General features: G+C 38.3%; 1 protein-coding gene across 2 annotated transcripts in view; it reads right to left on the reverse strand.

Moving 5' to 3' along the window:
• DPYD (dihydropyrimidine dehydrogenase) overlaps positions 1–18,547 on the reverse strand; it is a 341,070-nt gene that overhangs the window by 232,656 nt on the left and 89,867 nt on the right. For both annotated transcript variants that reach the window (XM_033067795.1, XM_033067796.1), the window contains exons 4-5: positions 12,669–12,756; positions 381–542 (exon numbers count right to left, since the gene is read on the reverse strand). In XM_033067795.1, the coding sequence (XP_032923686.1) occupies positions 381–542; positions 12,669–12,756 (250 nt within the window). The remainder of the gene's footprint in view (positions 1–380; positions 543–12,668; positions 12,757–18,547) is intronic.

Genomic DNA, 18,547 nt, shown 5'->3' on the forward strand with positions numbered 1-18,547 from the left:
ATTTCTACATCTCTGTAATATGCACTTACAGATACAGCTGCACTTGATCTTTTCCCCTATGCAGCCTACATGAGTAACATCCACAATTTCACCTGAGATAAATCTTTCATTATAAAAGAAATTGTCTCAACTACCAGTATGTCTAAGGAATCATTTTGTTCACAAATAATGTTCCTTATGTTTCTACAATGTACTGCATTAAGAAAGCATTTCTAAGCATTTAAATGTGCTGTAAGAAAAAGGATAATTATTCTAGCTTTCTTCACCTTTATTTTATTAGTATCAACTTTTTTATAAAAGAATTCATTAACAAAGGCAAATCACAAGCAATACTCAATAGTACATACAAAGAATTTAAGACATTTGCAAGCCCTACCTACCTCAGTAGCAAACTGCTGCAATCCACCAATATTAATTGGTCCTTCCTCAGTAGCATACAAATTGCAGCCACCAACACAGAGATCTGATGTTGGACACACCATTCCACATGTCAGGCCAAGCGGATTGTCAGAAAGAATCATTTTGGCAGCTCCATAGTAGTTCTGAAGGAAAAAGAGAAAAGAAGAAGAAATAAAAATTACAGTCACATACCAATAAAGCAAAAATTCAAACCTTCAAGACAGAATTTTGTAGTGCAATAATTTATAAATATATATGTTAAATAATACTGACATTACTTAAATTACTTCTATTAAAGACGTTGAAAAGAAAGTCAGCAAAAACTATGGATTATGCAAAGGTGAACTTCTGCTTTTTAGCTTGCAAAATGGTTAAAAGCATCTTCAGTCTGAAGTAGCTGTAGGATTTTTAGTAGCTTAACAAATCTACCTTCAAAAACTAGAACTGCTGCATTATGTATTTGAAAATATTCTCTCCATTTCTAGGTCAATTGGGCAGCAGCTGAGTTGCAACCTTTGTTACAGGTATGACCAGAAAGTGCCAGTTATGTTACCAGCTCTTTACGACTCAGGAATAAAAATTTTATTTAACACGTCTGTGCACACAGACACATCTCTGTGGATATTCCTGTCCTTCACACCAGAGCAGTAATGCCAATTTTCCCAGACACACGATGAGAAGATTTTCCATGTAGCCACCTGCAGATATTGCACTACTGAATTCTTTTTTGAACGGTTTTTTTCCAACACATACTGATCAGGGCATATACTTATTCTCCTGTTTCCTTAAATCATAAACCAGGGAACTGATTAAAGATGTTATCTACAATTCACAACTTCAAAGATTGTCAATATTCAGTGGACTTCTTCTGAAAAGGAATAGCCACCAGATATATGAGAACTAGCAAGAATCCTTTCCATAATAAAACTCTAAGGAATGGACTTCAGCAAGTTCCCAGTGTCTCATGCTGTGAGAAAACAAACTCTGGTGGCTTTTTCAGCTGGATAATTGTCTTAAGAGGAAGAATCTGAGGAAACACCAAGAGTGACCTGAAGTGCCATTTAAAGGGAGAAAACTACTGATGGTAGTTCTGCACTTACACTAATGAAATCATATTGCAATTAAAGCAATATTTTACATACTGTATTTCCTTATGCATTGTCAGTACAGAAGAGTAGTTAATAGTAGAGTGCAGTTCTTCCTTCATTTAACCACTTTTTCCACCCCCTCTAAAAGTCCCACCAAGGGAAGTCCATGAAGATGGGTTAAATCTAGAGTTACTTTTTAAGACCAGAAGACAGTACCCCTTAGAATCAGCACATGGCTGAGGTTCCACAGAAGTTTCCTTAGTGAGAAATTAATGCTGGGATCTCATTTCAGGTTCCTCCACACTAGAAGTAACTGAGAGGCTAAAAATAGTATGTCTCCTTCTTGTTCCACCACGTCTTCCAAACCCCAGTCTTCGACAATCATCACCAATAAGGAACTGTTTTTTATAACAAGTACCTTCACTTGTCCTTCCCAGGGCAGCTGACCCAGAACACAGAGATGTTCAAGCACTGTGAAGTACTTGGTCATAGCAGACCCCGTGCAATGCCTGGGACTTTCTGTCAAGTACGCTACTGCACACAGAGTGTTTATTCAAAGCAAGTACTTTGCCACACAGAGTAAGAATCCCCTTAGGAATATAAAGAGCAGTGTCAAAATCTGACAATTTAACCAACAATCGGTAACAAGAATTAGGTTTGGGAGGTTCAAATTCACTACAGGCATATTATTACAATGAGCATGCAATTCTCTAAAGTTAAACCAGATCACACAGACACATACAGAGATTACCAAGAAAATGCCAACATTCAAGAAATGTGTCTGCAAATGTAACTGAAGCCCTTGCTTACAGTTACTGGTCTAGTGCACACCATGAGCCTCTGTCCATCACCTGGAAACACAAACCAGCTGCCTAGCGTGCACTTTAATGGGATTTCCTTAGACACTATTAAGCCCCATAGAAATTCTAATCCTGGCTGAACTGGCAACTCCCTTATATAACTGTTCTGAAGAACCTTCAGCCATTTCCCCTGTGATGACCAGTAAGACATTTTACTATCCCCAATTCTCATTTACTCCAATGTAAAGGAGCATTAGTTAAACTGGAATTGTACACATTAGCAAACAGTTTTGCTCTTCCAGATAATTATACTGTTTTGATATCAGAGATTATTAGAGATGCTCAAAAAAAAAACTTGTAAAGACACTGCAAGCTCAATTTGGCAGCAAATTACAGAGGTATGTCACTGACACAAATTTGCAGACAGCAGAGGTGACAGTGAATGCAGGAGACCCACATCTTTCTGAAGCAGCAATGAGACGAGTCTAGATATCCTGCAGCATCGTAAGTGGCACTAGATGCCTGTTCCTCGGATAATTACATCTGGGCATTCCTTTCTTTTACTCTAAAGAAATAATTACAAATTAGTACTGGTGATTTTTCTCACTAACTCAAAGACAAAATGGTTTTCAATGAACTTTTGCTCTCTTTTATGTTTCACACATATTAGACTTATAGTTTTCCTTCCTGTGTTGTCCAGGATCATTACATTTATTATCCTCAACTCTGGTTCAATGGAAACAATGCATTTCCATTTAAGCAACTTCATTAAGGATGTTCTACATTTTTTGGCGTAGTAATTAAAATCTATATACAGACCAAGTTATTATGTGTAGAAAGCAAAGCTGTTAAATATTCCTTTTTTAAATTAATTTTCTTACATATATAAAGTATATTCTCACACTTTAGCAGTGCCAATACAAGTAACATCAACACAGCTGGCACATCTTATTTCTTTTTTGCAAGCTCAAGCCCAAACTTTGAGCTATGCTACAGAAAGACAGAGTATGTTAAAGCAAATGTGACTTCAGAGAGAAAGGCCCACGGTCAGTATGGGTTTAGGACCATAGTTTGTTAAGGGGATGTCTAAGGAAATCTGTCTCAGAACACCATACAAGCATTTGGTAAGAAGGAAACTGGAACTGAAGACTGAATACTCAAGGAGGGTAAAAGCCTAGCTGCTGTTGAACTCTTACTTTGGGAGAAAAGTGATGGAGTATATGAAGGTAGAGACCTGATTTGGGAAGTTTTGAGATATTGCTGTCATGTTTATGAGTTCCTGCAGCTGCCACTACTAGTGGTAGCACCTGAGAAATAAGGAACCGCATCCCTTTCAAATAAGAGTATCAAAAAATTATATAGTACATAGTGCCATGCTAAACATTGGGACCTTAAATAAATTGTATCAAACAGTATATATCTTCTAGCCTTAGCACCTAAAATAATTTTAATGATAAATAAACATTTAAGAACAGCAGAGCAAGGCTTCTGCACTGCTTCACTAGTGCGCTAACCTCTAGAGATGAAATAGAAGCACAAGTTCAAGTGGACCTGGTTTCTTGGTCTGCCAAAAAATAATTACTCTGTGTTAATTCTAACAGATGTAAACTTACAACATTCTCCCAGAAGAGCTGCAGTACCCTTATTCTTCTCTTCTACATTGGTGAAGACCAGTGTAAGTACTGTTCCCATTGCCACTGTTCCTGCTCACTACCAGTGAAAGGACGTTGCCATGCGCTGCCACCACAGCTGCGCAGTGACTCAAGAGCAAGTCCACCTGCAAACCTCCTGCCTGCCAGGGCACACTGCAGCCTGAGGCTGGGCTTTGGGCAGGACTTCATGTGCTAGCTCTGAGTTGCTCCATCTCTTTGTCCTTCTATTCTATTTAGTCATTTATCCTCTCTTTACTGTGCAATTATCTAACATACCAAACAATCAGAAAAACATTTTACAATACTTGACAAAAACTGGCAGATAAATTCAGTAAGTCTAGTAAGTGACACTGAGTGGTGTCATACAAACTGTGTTACAAAACTACAAAGCATTGTAGTACAGTAATAAATAAGAGTTTGTAGTATGTGCATAGTATCTTAGATGTTTAGTTCACACAAACACATTGTGCTTATGCAGCTTTCTCCATTTTAAGCTGAAAACATGTGTTAATGATCATTACATTTAACAGTGACATTAAAAGTAGAATATTCATAGAATATTCACGTTAAAAAAATAAATATTGATCACTTCATTTCACAAAACTAGTGTGTAGTGGGCTGCATATAAAACAGATATGCAGAGATGCAGACCTGGCAGGCTGGTAACTACGCACATGTTGTACATGAGAAAGGATCATAATTAAAGGGAGGCTGGCTTCATTAAAATGACACAGTTACTTCAGTGCATGGAATAATGCTAGCTACCTTAACAGTTTGGAGTAATTTTTGTAGATGTTTAAATAATAAGATGACTCAGTTGGCCAGTTTCTTAGAGACGTCACAGAGGAAGCAGGTCTAAAACTAGAACGTTTCTGAATTTTTTAATGAGATCAGTGTCTGCTCCTGCCTTTGTTCACAGAATCTTTTTTCCTGTGCACTTCCATAGAAATAAATTAATCTAACTGAATAAGATGTTTTGTGGTTTCCTACATCAAAATGTCAATAAATACTACATTGCTAACACAGGGAACAAAAACAAGCCTTAAACTGATATCAATAATCAGAGGAAAACAGGCAGAGGAGGATCTCCACATGTATCATTTGGAAGCATTATACAATTTGCATGCAAATTAGACTGTTTTTTATTTGGAAAAAACCTATTAAAACACATAGGATCAATACTTAGAGACCAGAAGAAATTGCATTTACTGTCAGGAAATGCTTATAGCATCCTTTCTTTCAATTCAATTCAAGAGCTTTTAAAATAAATTCATTATGCATCAGGGTGTTTTGATATTGCAGTTTTCTCAAAAACAATGAAGAATATGCATTATTATGCTTCATGTAATAAAAATTAATACACTGATTTTATCAGAATTTAGAGACAGCACGAATACTTAAAAAGGAAAGAAGAAAAAGTCATAATTTCTTTTTCATCTGGGCTTAAGTTTTAAAAAGGGAGACATAGTAAAATACAGGGAAAAATATCACCACTTCCTATTCCAGTTCATGTTCTGCAATGGTTTTAAAATTTACTCAAGATGTATTGGATTAAAATATTTCCACAGACCGAAGAGTCACTATTTAAAGTACGTTGTTATATAAGGAGCATTTTTCACACTGACACACACCAGTTCAAATATAACAAGAAACGCCCTCAGTCTGTCAGCCCCCCCAAATATCTTCCGAAGAAGAATGAACAAAACATAACAGCAACTTATCAAATCATACATATTCTATATTATAATGCTGATGATTTTTAATCAATCCAGAAATCTTTCACATCATTTGACTTGTGTCATCATAACAGGACTGTAATTTCACACAGTGTCACTATCTTTTTATGAAAAAGAACGGAAGAAATATCTTGTACTGTCATTTTGTCCTTTGTAGTCTAGAAAGTGAGAGATTCCTTAATTGACATAGTGTCATCGCAAAAGTCTATTCTACATAATTACACTAAGGCAACTGAAACCAGCTGTCAGCCATTCCATTACACTAAGTACAAACAGACATCTCAAGAAAAGTCACTGTTTCATGTGCATCAATTTAACATTATTCCTAATTTTTCTTTTAAATGCCTTTTTTTTAATCTTACTATTTTATTTAGTGACCTGAAATATCCTTCGATTAACAGAGAAAGCTGAATAAAACAGCACTTTTGAAAAACTTGGGGCCTCAAAGTAGTACTTAAAGATGAATTGTGATGAATATCTGTACATAATTATTACCAGTCATCTAGCAGCTTTGACTTTCACAATCCTTCATTGTATTAATAGTACCCCACCTACAGTATTTTACATATGAACTGTGACTTCTTTTCTACAGTCTTTGCAATGGCATATAGATGTCTTTTGTTAATTTAGTCAGAGTTCCTCTGGCACAGGAAAAAACCCATCATTCTGTTTTTCTCACCTGTCATAATCCTATGTCTCTCAACACCCTTTCTCTGTGGCAATGCTCTATTCATTTATTTTCTTTTATCAGTTCCACAACTTCTTGTATCTTATTTTCCTCTGTCTACACACCTTTCGTTTTTCTTATTTCTAGTGTATCACCACAAACACGTTTTCCTTTTTCTCCTTCAATCTCCCAAACTTCAGATTCACCCTTATCCCTTGGTATCCATCTCTATCTTCCAGTTTGCTCCCTCTCTGGTGTCTCCTTTGAAAAAACAGAATTTCACTCTTGAAGATCGCACATGAATTTTCTTTCACTTCATTTAAACCTAAAGATTCCTCTGAAATCGTAAAATTTACTACATATTGTACAAGTTTCTCTGTACTATTCCTGATATTAATTTCTTCCACCTCAAGTGCTCTGCACAGACCAGGGTCGACCTTTTACTTTTTATCCAGAGGGCAGCATGGCTTTGCTGATTTTGGAGATTGGGTTGTTTTTTGAGTTTGTTTTCCAATGTGGATTTTTAATTTGGTTTGGGAATTTTGGGTGGGCACTGGGTTCTTTTTTTAATGCTGCTCTCCATATAGTCTGTTAAGAAGCATTGACATGCCAGTGTAAACCAGTTTATTATTCAGAGATATGGGAGAAGAGGTCTTTCTGATCACAGAAAAAACTATAGCATCAATGTCAGGAATCATTGTAATAATGCATGGCTTGAAATAAAAATGTGAGAGCTAGTCACAGAGGGCTACAGCAACAAAGGGAGTTCTACAAGTACAGATAAAACACAGATACTTCTGTACCCCCAGTTCTTCATTACAGACTGAGACTATAAAGGCTGAGTCACTCACTCCTTCTGCCTGTGCTGTGTAACAAAAGTTGATATCCCTGTGTGCACCAACGGCTGTTTTTCAATGCTACAACTCAAGCCATAAAGGCTTCTGATAACAAAACCCTCCAAGACTCTCTCACTGAGCAGTTCAAAGGTAAAGCATGTGAGGAGTTGTTGCTTTCTAAAGGGTGGCTTCTCTGGCACGGTTTTGCTGAACGGGAGAAAAGCTGCACACCCTACAAGTGTTCAGGCTGAGAGATGCTTCTGGGAAATTGTAGGATTTTCTGCTGCTGTAAAACATTTGCTTGTGCCAGTCCTAAAGGATGACAAGTGCTAAAGCTCCATATTACAAATTCCTTCTTGCTTTGACGTATCATGGGAGGGTATAAAATCCTAAAATCATTCCTGGTACTACTTCATGGCTGGGGGGCAAAGCTTCTCTTGCAGCAGCTGAACATGTTTGGACTTTTTTAGTGTATTTTTATCTTTTTTAAAAAAATAAACAACTACTAAGACAGCACTTGTTCATTATAAAGAAAGGAATACAGGTTTTGCAATGTGGTGGTATTTAAAGAGGACAGCTAGAAGTCAGAATACTCACCATCTTTTGATGTTTAAAAACAAAACTAGTAACATGTGCCTGGTGAATTTGAAGTCTGATCTCTGAGAGACACAATTACAAGCAGTCTTTATGAACCAAGAAACACAAACTGGGAAGACACAATGCAACAGATTGTACCTTTATAAAGTGGAGTTGTAATCCAGTTTGTATGGAAAAAGAGAATGGAAGTTGTGGCCTAAACTCTACTGAGTCACAGCAGCTAACACAATACAGCATAAGTGATATCCTTTCTTTCAAAGAGGCTCAAGGCTCATTGAGTCTGGCAATTCAATTACCCTCTCAACCCAGGAACAACACTCCTCCCTTGTCCCTCTTCTACTCCAGAGCTCAGGTCTAATGGCAGAACAGCCAGAACAGCTACACTGTACATGGCCTGTAAATATATAAAAAGCCTCAGGCTTAAGAGAACAAGAATCCCTGACCCTTTATGATTGCTATAGCCATTTCCCAACAAAATAAAACACATACAACAGAGCTTTTTAATACCCAACAAAGTAATTCACTTTCAGTTTACTTCTGTCTAAATAGTCTATATAAATAATGAATCATGTTTAAATAAATACCTGTGTACACTACTGCTTACACAAGGATAAGGACAGAGAATTTACTGAACACAATCTTCTCCAAACAAGCAGAAGGGCAACCAGCTGAAGCAAGTTACTCAAATGGGTGATGAGAGATTCAGAAGCAGGGCAGAGACTTCAATAAGTCTAGAAAATGTACCACAATTCCCTGAATCTATTGACCTCCAACACCTGAAAGTTCTATGTTTCACCTGTTTATTTCTTCTAGAGGCTACCATACAAATTTATACATTTTTAGATTAAAAATGGAAGTTTATTTATAAGATGAAAACAGCAACGACAAATTTATCATATTGAAAATTATTTTCAATTATATGCAAAATATCCTTGATCATCTTAAGCAAGAACTTCAGTGACAATAATACAGAAATTTTCATCAAGCTGAATATTCAGACTGATGAATGATAATATCTAACTTATTATTTCAACAGAAGTTTAGCAAAATGCATAACAAAGTGAAAAATTACTTACTGGTTGCATTAAAAAAATACCAAATTTATAAATCATATGTTTTAGTTTTCAAAAGCACACCATTCTTGTCTTTTATCTGCTCTAAAAGTGTATGGTGCAGGTACCACCACAGCAGCAGAATAAAAGAGAGTAGAGGACACCACAGAAGCAGCCGTGGTACTGGGCCTTCACACACATTCTGCCAGGCCATGACTTCAGGTGAATAATTTCAACTTTTGGTACCCCCCTCTCAAATTCCACCTTGTGCCTTTGACAGAAAGTAAGGAGTTTCAAAATGAAGTACTGTAAGAACAGCAGTGCATACCTAGAACTATAAAAAGATTCTATTAATAAAGTAAACCAGAAGAATTTCTTGCTATTTTCTGAATAACAGCATTTTTAATGACTTATTTTATAGCAAAGACATCAGAAACTAATACAGCAAAAGGAAAATTCAACCCAGCAGACTGCAGACATCAAGTCAAGGCTGGGTTCCCTCTATGCACTGCAAGTTTCATCAAGTTGCTTGGGACATGAATTACAGGAGGCATGGACATTGACTTGAAGGCCACAAATACAGAACCATAAAATGGTTTGGGTTGGTAGGGGACCTTGAAGATCATCCAATTCCAAACCCCCTGCCATGGGCATGCAAGACTCTCTAACCTTGTTTCTCAGCCCATGAATTCAGCTACTTGCTAAGCATATTCCGCTGGGAGTTTTACTAACTTCTAATTTTGGAAAGTTTGTTCTTTTGGTTTGGTTTTCTGGCTGTTTAGTTTTAAAGTCGGCATTAGAGCTGTTGCAGAGAAATGGTTCCACAATCATGCTACATAAGATTTGTTCTTACAGGGTAAGGAGAGAAAGCAGAGCATAAGACTGTATGCAAACTCACACTTGAAACTTGAATTACCAGAAGCAGTGCTGATTTAGGCTTGCAGTCTTCCATCCTAACATCTAGAATAGCAGAAACCAAATACCTGACTTTTCAAAACTTCCTGTGTGTGAATGTTTCCTGCTGCTTAGACAACAACCAGACATGAACATGAGGTAAAAGCAGTCAACAAAGATGAATTATACCTTTATAATAGGTTTCAGAGCGGATAAATAAAATATTGATAGGTAAGGACTGGGTCCAAAAAGATATGCTACAATTACATTTCAGTAATCTAAGATACTTTGGGTTCGCCACAAAAAAAGTTGTATCTGCTGAGAGAATAGTAGTAAGCTGCAATTCTTCTCTATTAGTAGGATTTTCTGATAAAACACCGACTGATCAGGTCACATGTTCAGGGCAAAGCCAGGGTCTTACCACACTTTTGAATATACCAGGATTTAAAAGTCATCATCAAACAATCTAAATTCTATAGGGTTGATCCACCTCATGACCATCTGACAGGTTAAATCTGGCCTTAGTAGAATCAGTAAGCATGTACTCATTGGCTTCAGCAAGGCAAAGACTTTATTTCAAACCTTCAAGGCAGTTTACTAATATTATTCCAGTATAGCACTGCCAAAACACAACTCTCAAAGCTTTGCAGTCATCCAGCTTTATTTTCTCTGCTCTAAAATGGAAACTCAAAATTCAAAATTAATCTGCCTTTAAAATAAGTTACCCTTTCCATCGAGTTACAAAGGGGCATCATATTTTGGAGGCTGTCAGAGTCTAAGAGACCCACCAAATTTATTGTACCAGGATGCTGCCGGTGTTAGTTCTTTTTCTGAAACCCTCTGTTACAGGCTTCAATCCATCTTCCTTGGTTGCTTATTCCCAGCTTAATGTTTTGATAACCAGACCTCTTTTCTTTCCTCAACAACATATCACCCTCTCCTACCCAAAGCAGTAGCATAATGAATCCTCCGTAAGTAAAGACCACCCTGGTAAAATACTTCCATAAAATTTAGATTTTAGGTTTCCTAAACAAAATACAGCACAATGATCATACAATCACTGGGTTGGAAGAGACCTTCAAGATCATCAAGTCCAACCCAGCCCAACACCTCAGCTAAACCATGGCACCAAGTGCCATATCCAGTCTTTTTTTAAACACATCCAGGGGTGGTGACTCCACCACCTCCCCAGGCAGACCATTCCAGTACTTTACCACTCTTTCCATTAAAAATATTTTCCTAATATCCAACCTGTATCTCCCCTGGCACAGCTTGAGACTGTGTCCTCTGGTTCTGTCAGGTGCTGCCTGGTGATAGAGATCAACCCCACCTGACTACAAACACCTTTCAGGGAGTTGTAGAGAGTGATAAGGTCACCTCTGAGTCTCCTTTTCTCCAGGCTGAACAACTCCAGCTCCCTCAGCCGTTCCTCACAGGGTTTGTGTTCCAAGCCCCTCACCAGCCTTGTTGCCCTTCTTTGGATGCGCTCAAGCGTCTCAACATCCTTCCTAAACTGAGGGGACAGAACTGGACACTGCATTCAAGGTGTGGCCTCACCAGTGCTGGATACAGGGGAAGAATGACCTCCCTGCTCCTGCTGGCCACAGTATTCCTGATCGAGGCAGATGAGATAGAGAGTAGCAGTTTCATTAATGCCTTGTACCTTCTCTGCTCAGTTTGCCTGCTTCACGATGCCTGAAGAGGTAATAAGCAACAATATGCCACAAACTATACTGTGGTTGCAAACAGATGCCTATATTCATGAAAATAAATGCAGCAGTGACAGGATACAGATAATACACAAAAAGAGTCTACACGCATATACTGGACATAATCCAAATTACTGCAAACCATAGCAACACATAGTTATGTGGTAATTGAGACACACATTTTAATATCTCCTCTAATCCTAGTGTTTCTTGTTAAGGTGCAGAATGTACTGGTGTCTCCTCTATACCACACAGTTTAGTAAAAGCAACGGATGTTCACTTGCATAAGGAAGCGCTGCTGTTGCCCACCCACTTCACTGTGTTTCAACTTTAAACTGCATGTAACAGTAAGAAATGCTGGACTATAAAAAGCAGACAGATAATCCTTATAGCACCCTCAGTAGATTATGAGTCTAGTTGGGATCATACAGATGTAAGTCCCACAGCAGCTGCTGATTCCACAAATGGGAAGTAAACTTTAAGAGGTACAGGGCAACCAATACCAAATCATCTCCAGGCTATCCCAGACAGCCTAATAACTCGTCACATCAACTTTGCAGTAATCTTTATTTATTTCTATCTATGACCATTTAAAGTAATCTGTAAGACAAAATTCAGAATAATGTTATTAAGATTTCATTATGATCACTGTACAGTAGCCTTTCAAGAAAAGTACCTCCAAAGAGAGGGGCCCATTTATTCCTGTAGTATGTTATTAACAATCCCAATGAATGACTACACTTGCACTAAACAGAGCTTCTTACTATAAAGGACAAGATAATATTCCTTGAGATTATCATCTTTATACCAAATTTCTTCCTATAGGAAATTTAAATTATAATCATGTCTTAAAAAAATAGGAAACCACCAACACCCCGCCCCCACACACCTTTGATGAAAGGAGAGGTTTTTAACTGCAATACCTCTGGTAGCAGAAAGATTAAATAAATGGTATCATGCTCAGATTTTTGAATACCGTTGTATTTGAAACCAGGAAAACCAAAAAGTTTACAGCAAAAGGGACATGAAGGAATAGATCTGCACTCTACACTATCTGTACAGGCAGAGAACAGAAGTAAAAATAAACAATATTAGCTGACTCAAACTTCAAAATGTCTGTTCTAAACATTTTATTTAGAAGACTTTACAATTACAAGCCTTGAAATGCAATCTCGCCCACAAAATTGCAAGTAACTGCTGTTATCCCCTGCCATGGACAACTGCAAACCCGACTTTACCTTGTTTGCAATACTTGTGATGAATGACTTGATGTCCAGATTAGTTGGGCAACTTTTCTGGCAGGGGGCGTCTGCACACTTTAAGCATCTACAGGAACAAAAGAAAATGTGTCAAGGAGATATAGACTACAAGTGCTGCCCATAGCGTAAGTTTTTCAAGTCAGCATGCTAAAAGTTAAGTCACAAAGCAATAATGCATAAAACATTCATAGAATTTCTATTTAAAACCTCAAAGCACTACATGATCATTATTGACTGTCATTAACACAGATTACTTATGTTTTGTTGATTGCACTTTACATAGGAATGCAGAAGGTACCATTTACAAGCACACATGCAACACCTGTTGAAGTATTAGGAAACCGTCAAATTACATAGAGGTAATATTTTCCCTGGAATCCATGATTGCTAAACTTCTGACCAGTTCATTTTTCTATTTGAAAAAATCAGTGCGGGGAACCTAAATTTATTAACTAAGTTCTGGAAGTCTCATTATAGATTAAATGCTGAATGTCGGACAATCAGACACACAAAAGCAACAGTTACTTCCATAAAAGAAGGAATTACTTTTTACTGTATGTCCAAAGAATAAGAATAGCTGATGAGTTTTCAAGAAACATTTTGATGACTTTCCTGCGATGTCTGTGACTTCTGGAAACAATTCAGCAGTCTTATACATACTTCCAACTAAAATCCCCAAGACCTTCATCCTGTCATTTCTAATGACAAAACCTAACTAAGTAATAAGGTGGTAAAACATCCTAAGTAATAAAGATTGATTTTCTATTTCTGCATAGTCATACATGGGGCTGTAACGATCTGGTTGCTTGCACCAGTCCCATATAAGGATGAAGTCCTCAGGACAGTCTATACAACTTGCATTAAGCAAACCTAAAAAAATAGATAAAAGTCATCTGAAGGAGTAAAGTAGTCCTTTATTAGGTACAAAGGTATTAGTATACAGCCTTGGTTTTATAGATCAATGATTATGGTAGGTCAAATGCCTCACTACTTGTCTCAGAATTCATTAGGTTATTCCAGATGCTGTTTTGATACTGCTTTAGCAACATAGAGAATTAATGCAAATTGTGGGTTTAAAAATCTATGGAAAATGAAATAAAATCTGATTTTTACATATTATTTGATCTCCGATACTTACATAAGTTCCACAAGTCTACCTTAATTATTGTTACTCAGTGCTAGGTAACAACATTGTGGAACTGGCTGGGACAGAGTGTTTTAAAACACAGAAAAGCTGCAAAAGGTCAGTGAACTAAACATAAAGAAATGAAGAGCATGTTAAAAGGAAATAAACGACTAGAACACCTGCAGCAAAACACTGTTCTGACTTTGTCAGTCACACACATCAGGGTTTTTTTGTTGTTGTTTTTACAGTCAAGAGTGGAATACAAGAGAAGTGAAGGCTAGTTAACTTAAAGATTAATTAGCCTTTTCATCATATTATTTATTATCATCTAGCTGACAATATTGCAGACAATATGGCACCAAAAAAATTTGAAGGCACATGTGGTAGTGGTTGTTTGGATTTTCTCACAGGACTAGTCATAGAAAAAAGGCTCCAGAAGATATAATTAAAGTAAACAGGTCTCACAGGCTGCAAAAGATGGGAAACCTGCAAAAGCAAAACTGGGTGCAACACCACACTGGGTTACTAGATCAGCAAGGTGGGATGTCAGAAAAGCATCAGCAGGTTTAGCTGCGGCAGCTGAACATAACACTGCCCAGCACCACCTGTGAGAGGTACGTGTTAAAAAAGCCTTAACAAAGGAAGGTGGGAAAGGGGGACCTCAAAAGCTTGTGGCCAGAACACTGAGTCAAGAGCACACTTTTAGCATTCTAAGAAGACAAGAATTTCTCTTCTTTGAAAGAAAGCAAAGTTCTAGTACTAGAAGCCAGCAAAAAAGGAGATGCACTAGACAGAATAACACCACTGTGAGGGCTTAGATGAGCAGTTTGCCTGTGTAGGCAGCAAAGAAATAATAGAACTCCAAAATCATGCAATTAAAAAGACATCAATTCCATCACAGCTTTTTACTCTTCACTTTCCTCAGTGTGATTTTCTTTAAAATACAACAGTCCTGTATTCAAAATCAGAGGAAGCAAACTGAACACAAAACACATTCTGTGGATTATATATAGAACAATCTCATGTCAAAACTGCATGGCACCTGGCAGGATAAGCTGTGTACAGATTACTCGTTCAGACTAGCAAGCATCTTTACCAAATTATTTCTCTTTTGATTTTTGAGCTGCTTCACAAATAACAGCTGTTGAAAATGTCAGCTACTGGGAGGGGCAGGTAATGCAAACTTGAATGTGAGCTTTGGGGAGGAGGGGAGGGTGCCATGAATATGCCAGTCCAGACTTTCTCTTATAATAATACCATCTTCCAGGCACTCTGCAGACTAAAGTGCACCAGACTGCCATTAATCCCACTTATCACCATGACAGCTCAGTAATTACACTCCTGCTATAGCTAGGTACTGTAAGGTACTGTAGTCCTAATAAAACATCAAGCACTGTGCTGAATGCATGCTGGTGAGGTGTTTTATTAAACTTGGGGGGTTGATCACAAGTGACATTAGTGTTGACCTATTTTTCTATCCGACAATAACTTATCCTTTGACCATACCATCATAGATATTACAGAGTGCATTTACTGTACAAAGGAGCAAAGGTATTGCATTCTGGCAAATCAGGCAAAAAGAATAAATAAAGTAGTAGAGTCACACACCAGAAAATTATTACATAAATTGCTGCAAGTGATTGATCCTTTCAAAAATCACAGGCAAAATACCATGCTTAAGGGAGTACACCAACAATTACCATGAGCTTCAGTTCCACATGCATATACCCCAATGGAGAAACATTAAATATTATACTTCCTTTGTTTTTCTTCAACTGTCCTCCTACCCTGAGAAATTCCACCTTTCATTTTACAATGTTATTTTACTACTATGATTTTGGTTCAAAATATTGCAAACAAATTAGAAGTTTAGATTAAATATTTCTAATTCACCCGCTACCTCCTAGCAAATTAAAGGAAGAGCATGCTCACTACTAAAAAAAAACCCAAACAAACAACATTCTCGACTACATATGGACCTGTGCTAATCTGAGAACATATATCTCAGCATTTATTAGTAAAAATATAAGAGAAATCCTACCAACTATCAGAAAACACCCTATATTATGAATTTTTCTCCCATTGTTCATGGAACAGCATCTCCTTTAGAAACATACAGGCTGTTTAGAATCTTAAAAGACACCACATTCACTTCACACGTATATTAATTTCCATATTAAAGGCCACACCAGTCTTTGCACTGCAAAAGAGAAAAGGAAGCCATAGCCAAGACTAATTTCAGTTAATTCAGTTGTTGAAATATTACCCAATATTTCATTTTAAAGTTAAAACATCAGACTAACAGTCCCATTTTCAGGTATAGGCCAGCTCTTGAAACACTTTTGCTTCTAAACAAAGAGGGCAATTTAGCTGTATTGTTACCTAAAAAAGCAGGAAACAATTGTCTACATAACTGGCAATAACATCACCTGAAGTGCAATCACATGAATGCTGAAAGGCCGGGGCTGAAACAGATAATCCAGAATAACATGCCTCAACAAACTAGCTGTTAACCTATCAAATCTTCATATATCACAAAACAGACCAAATAACATTTATTATGGTTATTGTTGGCAGAGGTTTAGAAGCAAATTGAATCCTAATTTGTTTAGGCAGGTTTCTACAGGACATAAACAGTCATTTTGAAAAAAGGCTTCCAGCTCTACTACTCATAGAAATTTCTAAAACTTTATCCACTGCTCAGAGAAATAGCCCAGATGAAGTTGTGTATGTACTTGCTGAGGCTTTGGTCAACTTCAAGAGACTGGTAGAGCTAATTGCACCCAGTAAATGAGAGGTTGGTTTGAACAGGAAACACAACTTTGACCCAACCAAGGCTGTTCTTGGTTCCAAGTCTCTTGCACCACTGAACACTGAGCTGAGGACAGTAAGCACTGAAAGAAGAAAGCTGTACATCAGGAACAAATGCATCCAGTAATTTCACGAATACAAGCCGCACCATTTTGACTAAAATTTTGCTCCCACACTGGAAATGCGGCTTACACTCAGGAGCGGCTAATATGTGAATAATTTTCTGACATTTCCAACCTGGGAAGTGCAAACCGAGGTGTCGAGTAGAGCAACTTGCCAGTAAAACCCAGGATTGTGAGATTGCTACAAATTGGTTACTCTGTTGCGCCGCGGGTGGAGTCGGGCTCCATGCCGACAGTGCAGTGCGGGGGCAGGAAGGCGGGGGAGCTCCCTCCTTCAGGCAGCACAGCCGGGGGGAGAGATGGGGAGCTCCCTCCTGCTGGCCCTGCGACCCGGGGGGGGGGGGGGGGCGGGGGGCTCCCGTCCCCACCTGCCGCCACCGTGGGTGCCAGCAGGCTCCATCCCCGCCTCCCACCAGCACCGCAGGTGCCGGCGGGCTCCATGCCCCCCTGCCACCGCGGGGCAGGGCAGTGCTGGGCCGGGGCGAGTGAGCCCGGCGGCAGCCAGCCCCGAGTGGCCTCTCGGCATCCCCGAGCCCTCACGGCCCGAGCCGAGCCAGTAAACCCCGCCATCCTGTGATTGTTACTATTTGGTAACTTTGCTGCACGCGGGTCCTCCCTGCGAACGACAGAGCAGCTTATAATTGGGTGTGGCTTGTGTATGGACAAAGAACAAAATGTTTGCCAATACCCGGAGATGCGGCTTATAGTCAGTGCGGCTTGTAATTGTGAAATTACTGTAAATCTAAATCCCAAGTTGAATGCCCCTTGCCTTTGATGGCAGAAGTGAAGAGCATTACATAGATTTTTCTCTTGAGGTCCAATCCTTTAATTACTTATGGCTAATCCTGTAGAATTTAGGCTTTCTTCTCCCCATTTGATCTTGCTTCTTGCTCTACTGAAAGAGAATCAAGGACAAACCTAAACAGAGATTTGGAGATACATAGACTCGTTTTAAAAAGGTAAGGAACCACAAACAAACAAACAAACAAAAAACCACACACCCAAAACTAACATTCACAGAGAAAAATTTTGCATACTTTTGTCTTTGTGTTCATTGCATTTCACAATGGATGAAGAGAGGAAAAGGATTATAAAGTAACCGGGACATGTTTTGCCAGGTTTAAATACGAGAACACCATAATGATTGACAAGTATCAAAGACAAATGATACTTACAGGAATATTCAAAGTCAAGCAATAGAAAAAGGAATTCTCACATGCAAGGTCAAGAACTCTGTCATGCAAGTACAATGCGCCAAAGACAACAAAATCTAAAATTAAAATAAACCATGAAAATAATTTTGGACTACAGAAAAACCAAATCTAATTGCCAGGACACACCTCTGAACACAAAAGGCACCAGAAAGTGTACAAAACACAGCAACATAGATAAGTAGATGTCCTGGTCCTGGATATGTCATACTGGGTGAAAGAAGCAGTCTTCTAAGTTATATTGCAAAACAGCATGTAAAATATTCTATTTGTGAGAAATGCCAGCCTGTTAGCAGTGCACAGGAGCCATAAGAAACAAAATATTCAGTATCATGTAAATTGGCAATACTAGTTCATATCTAAAGAAAGAAGGAAAGACTCCCACATTGTCACTGTTGCCTCTTCAGTCACCTGAAGTCCTGTAAGCCTGCAGATCTATAAAATAATGTCACTGTTTCTCTGTCAGTAAGTTCACATGACCAGAGGAAGCAAATTTTAAATAGAGGCACTCTACAGGATTAGAGACGGACATGGCATTGCTTCTGGCAGTTACAGGATGCGTGAGGGAGGTGCTTTTTATCAAAAAGA

Source organism: Catharus ustulatus, chromosome 9, assembly GCF_009819885.2.
Source record: "Catharus ustulatus isolate bCatUst1 chromosome 9, bCatUst1.pri.v2, whole genome shotgun sequence".
Lineage (NCBI taxonomy): Eukaryota > Metazoa > Chordata > Aves > Passeriformes > Turdidae > Catharus > Catharus ustulatus.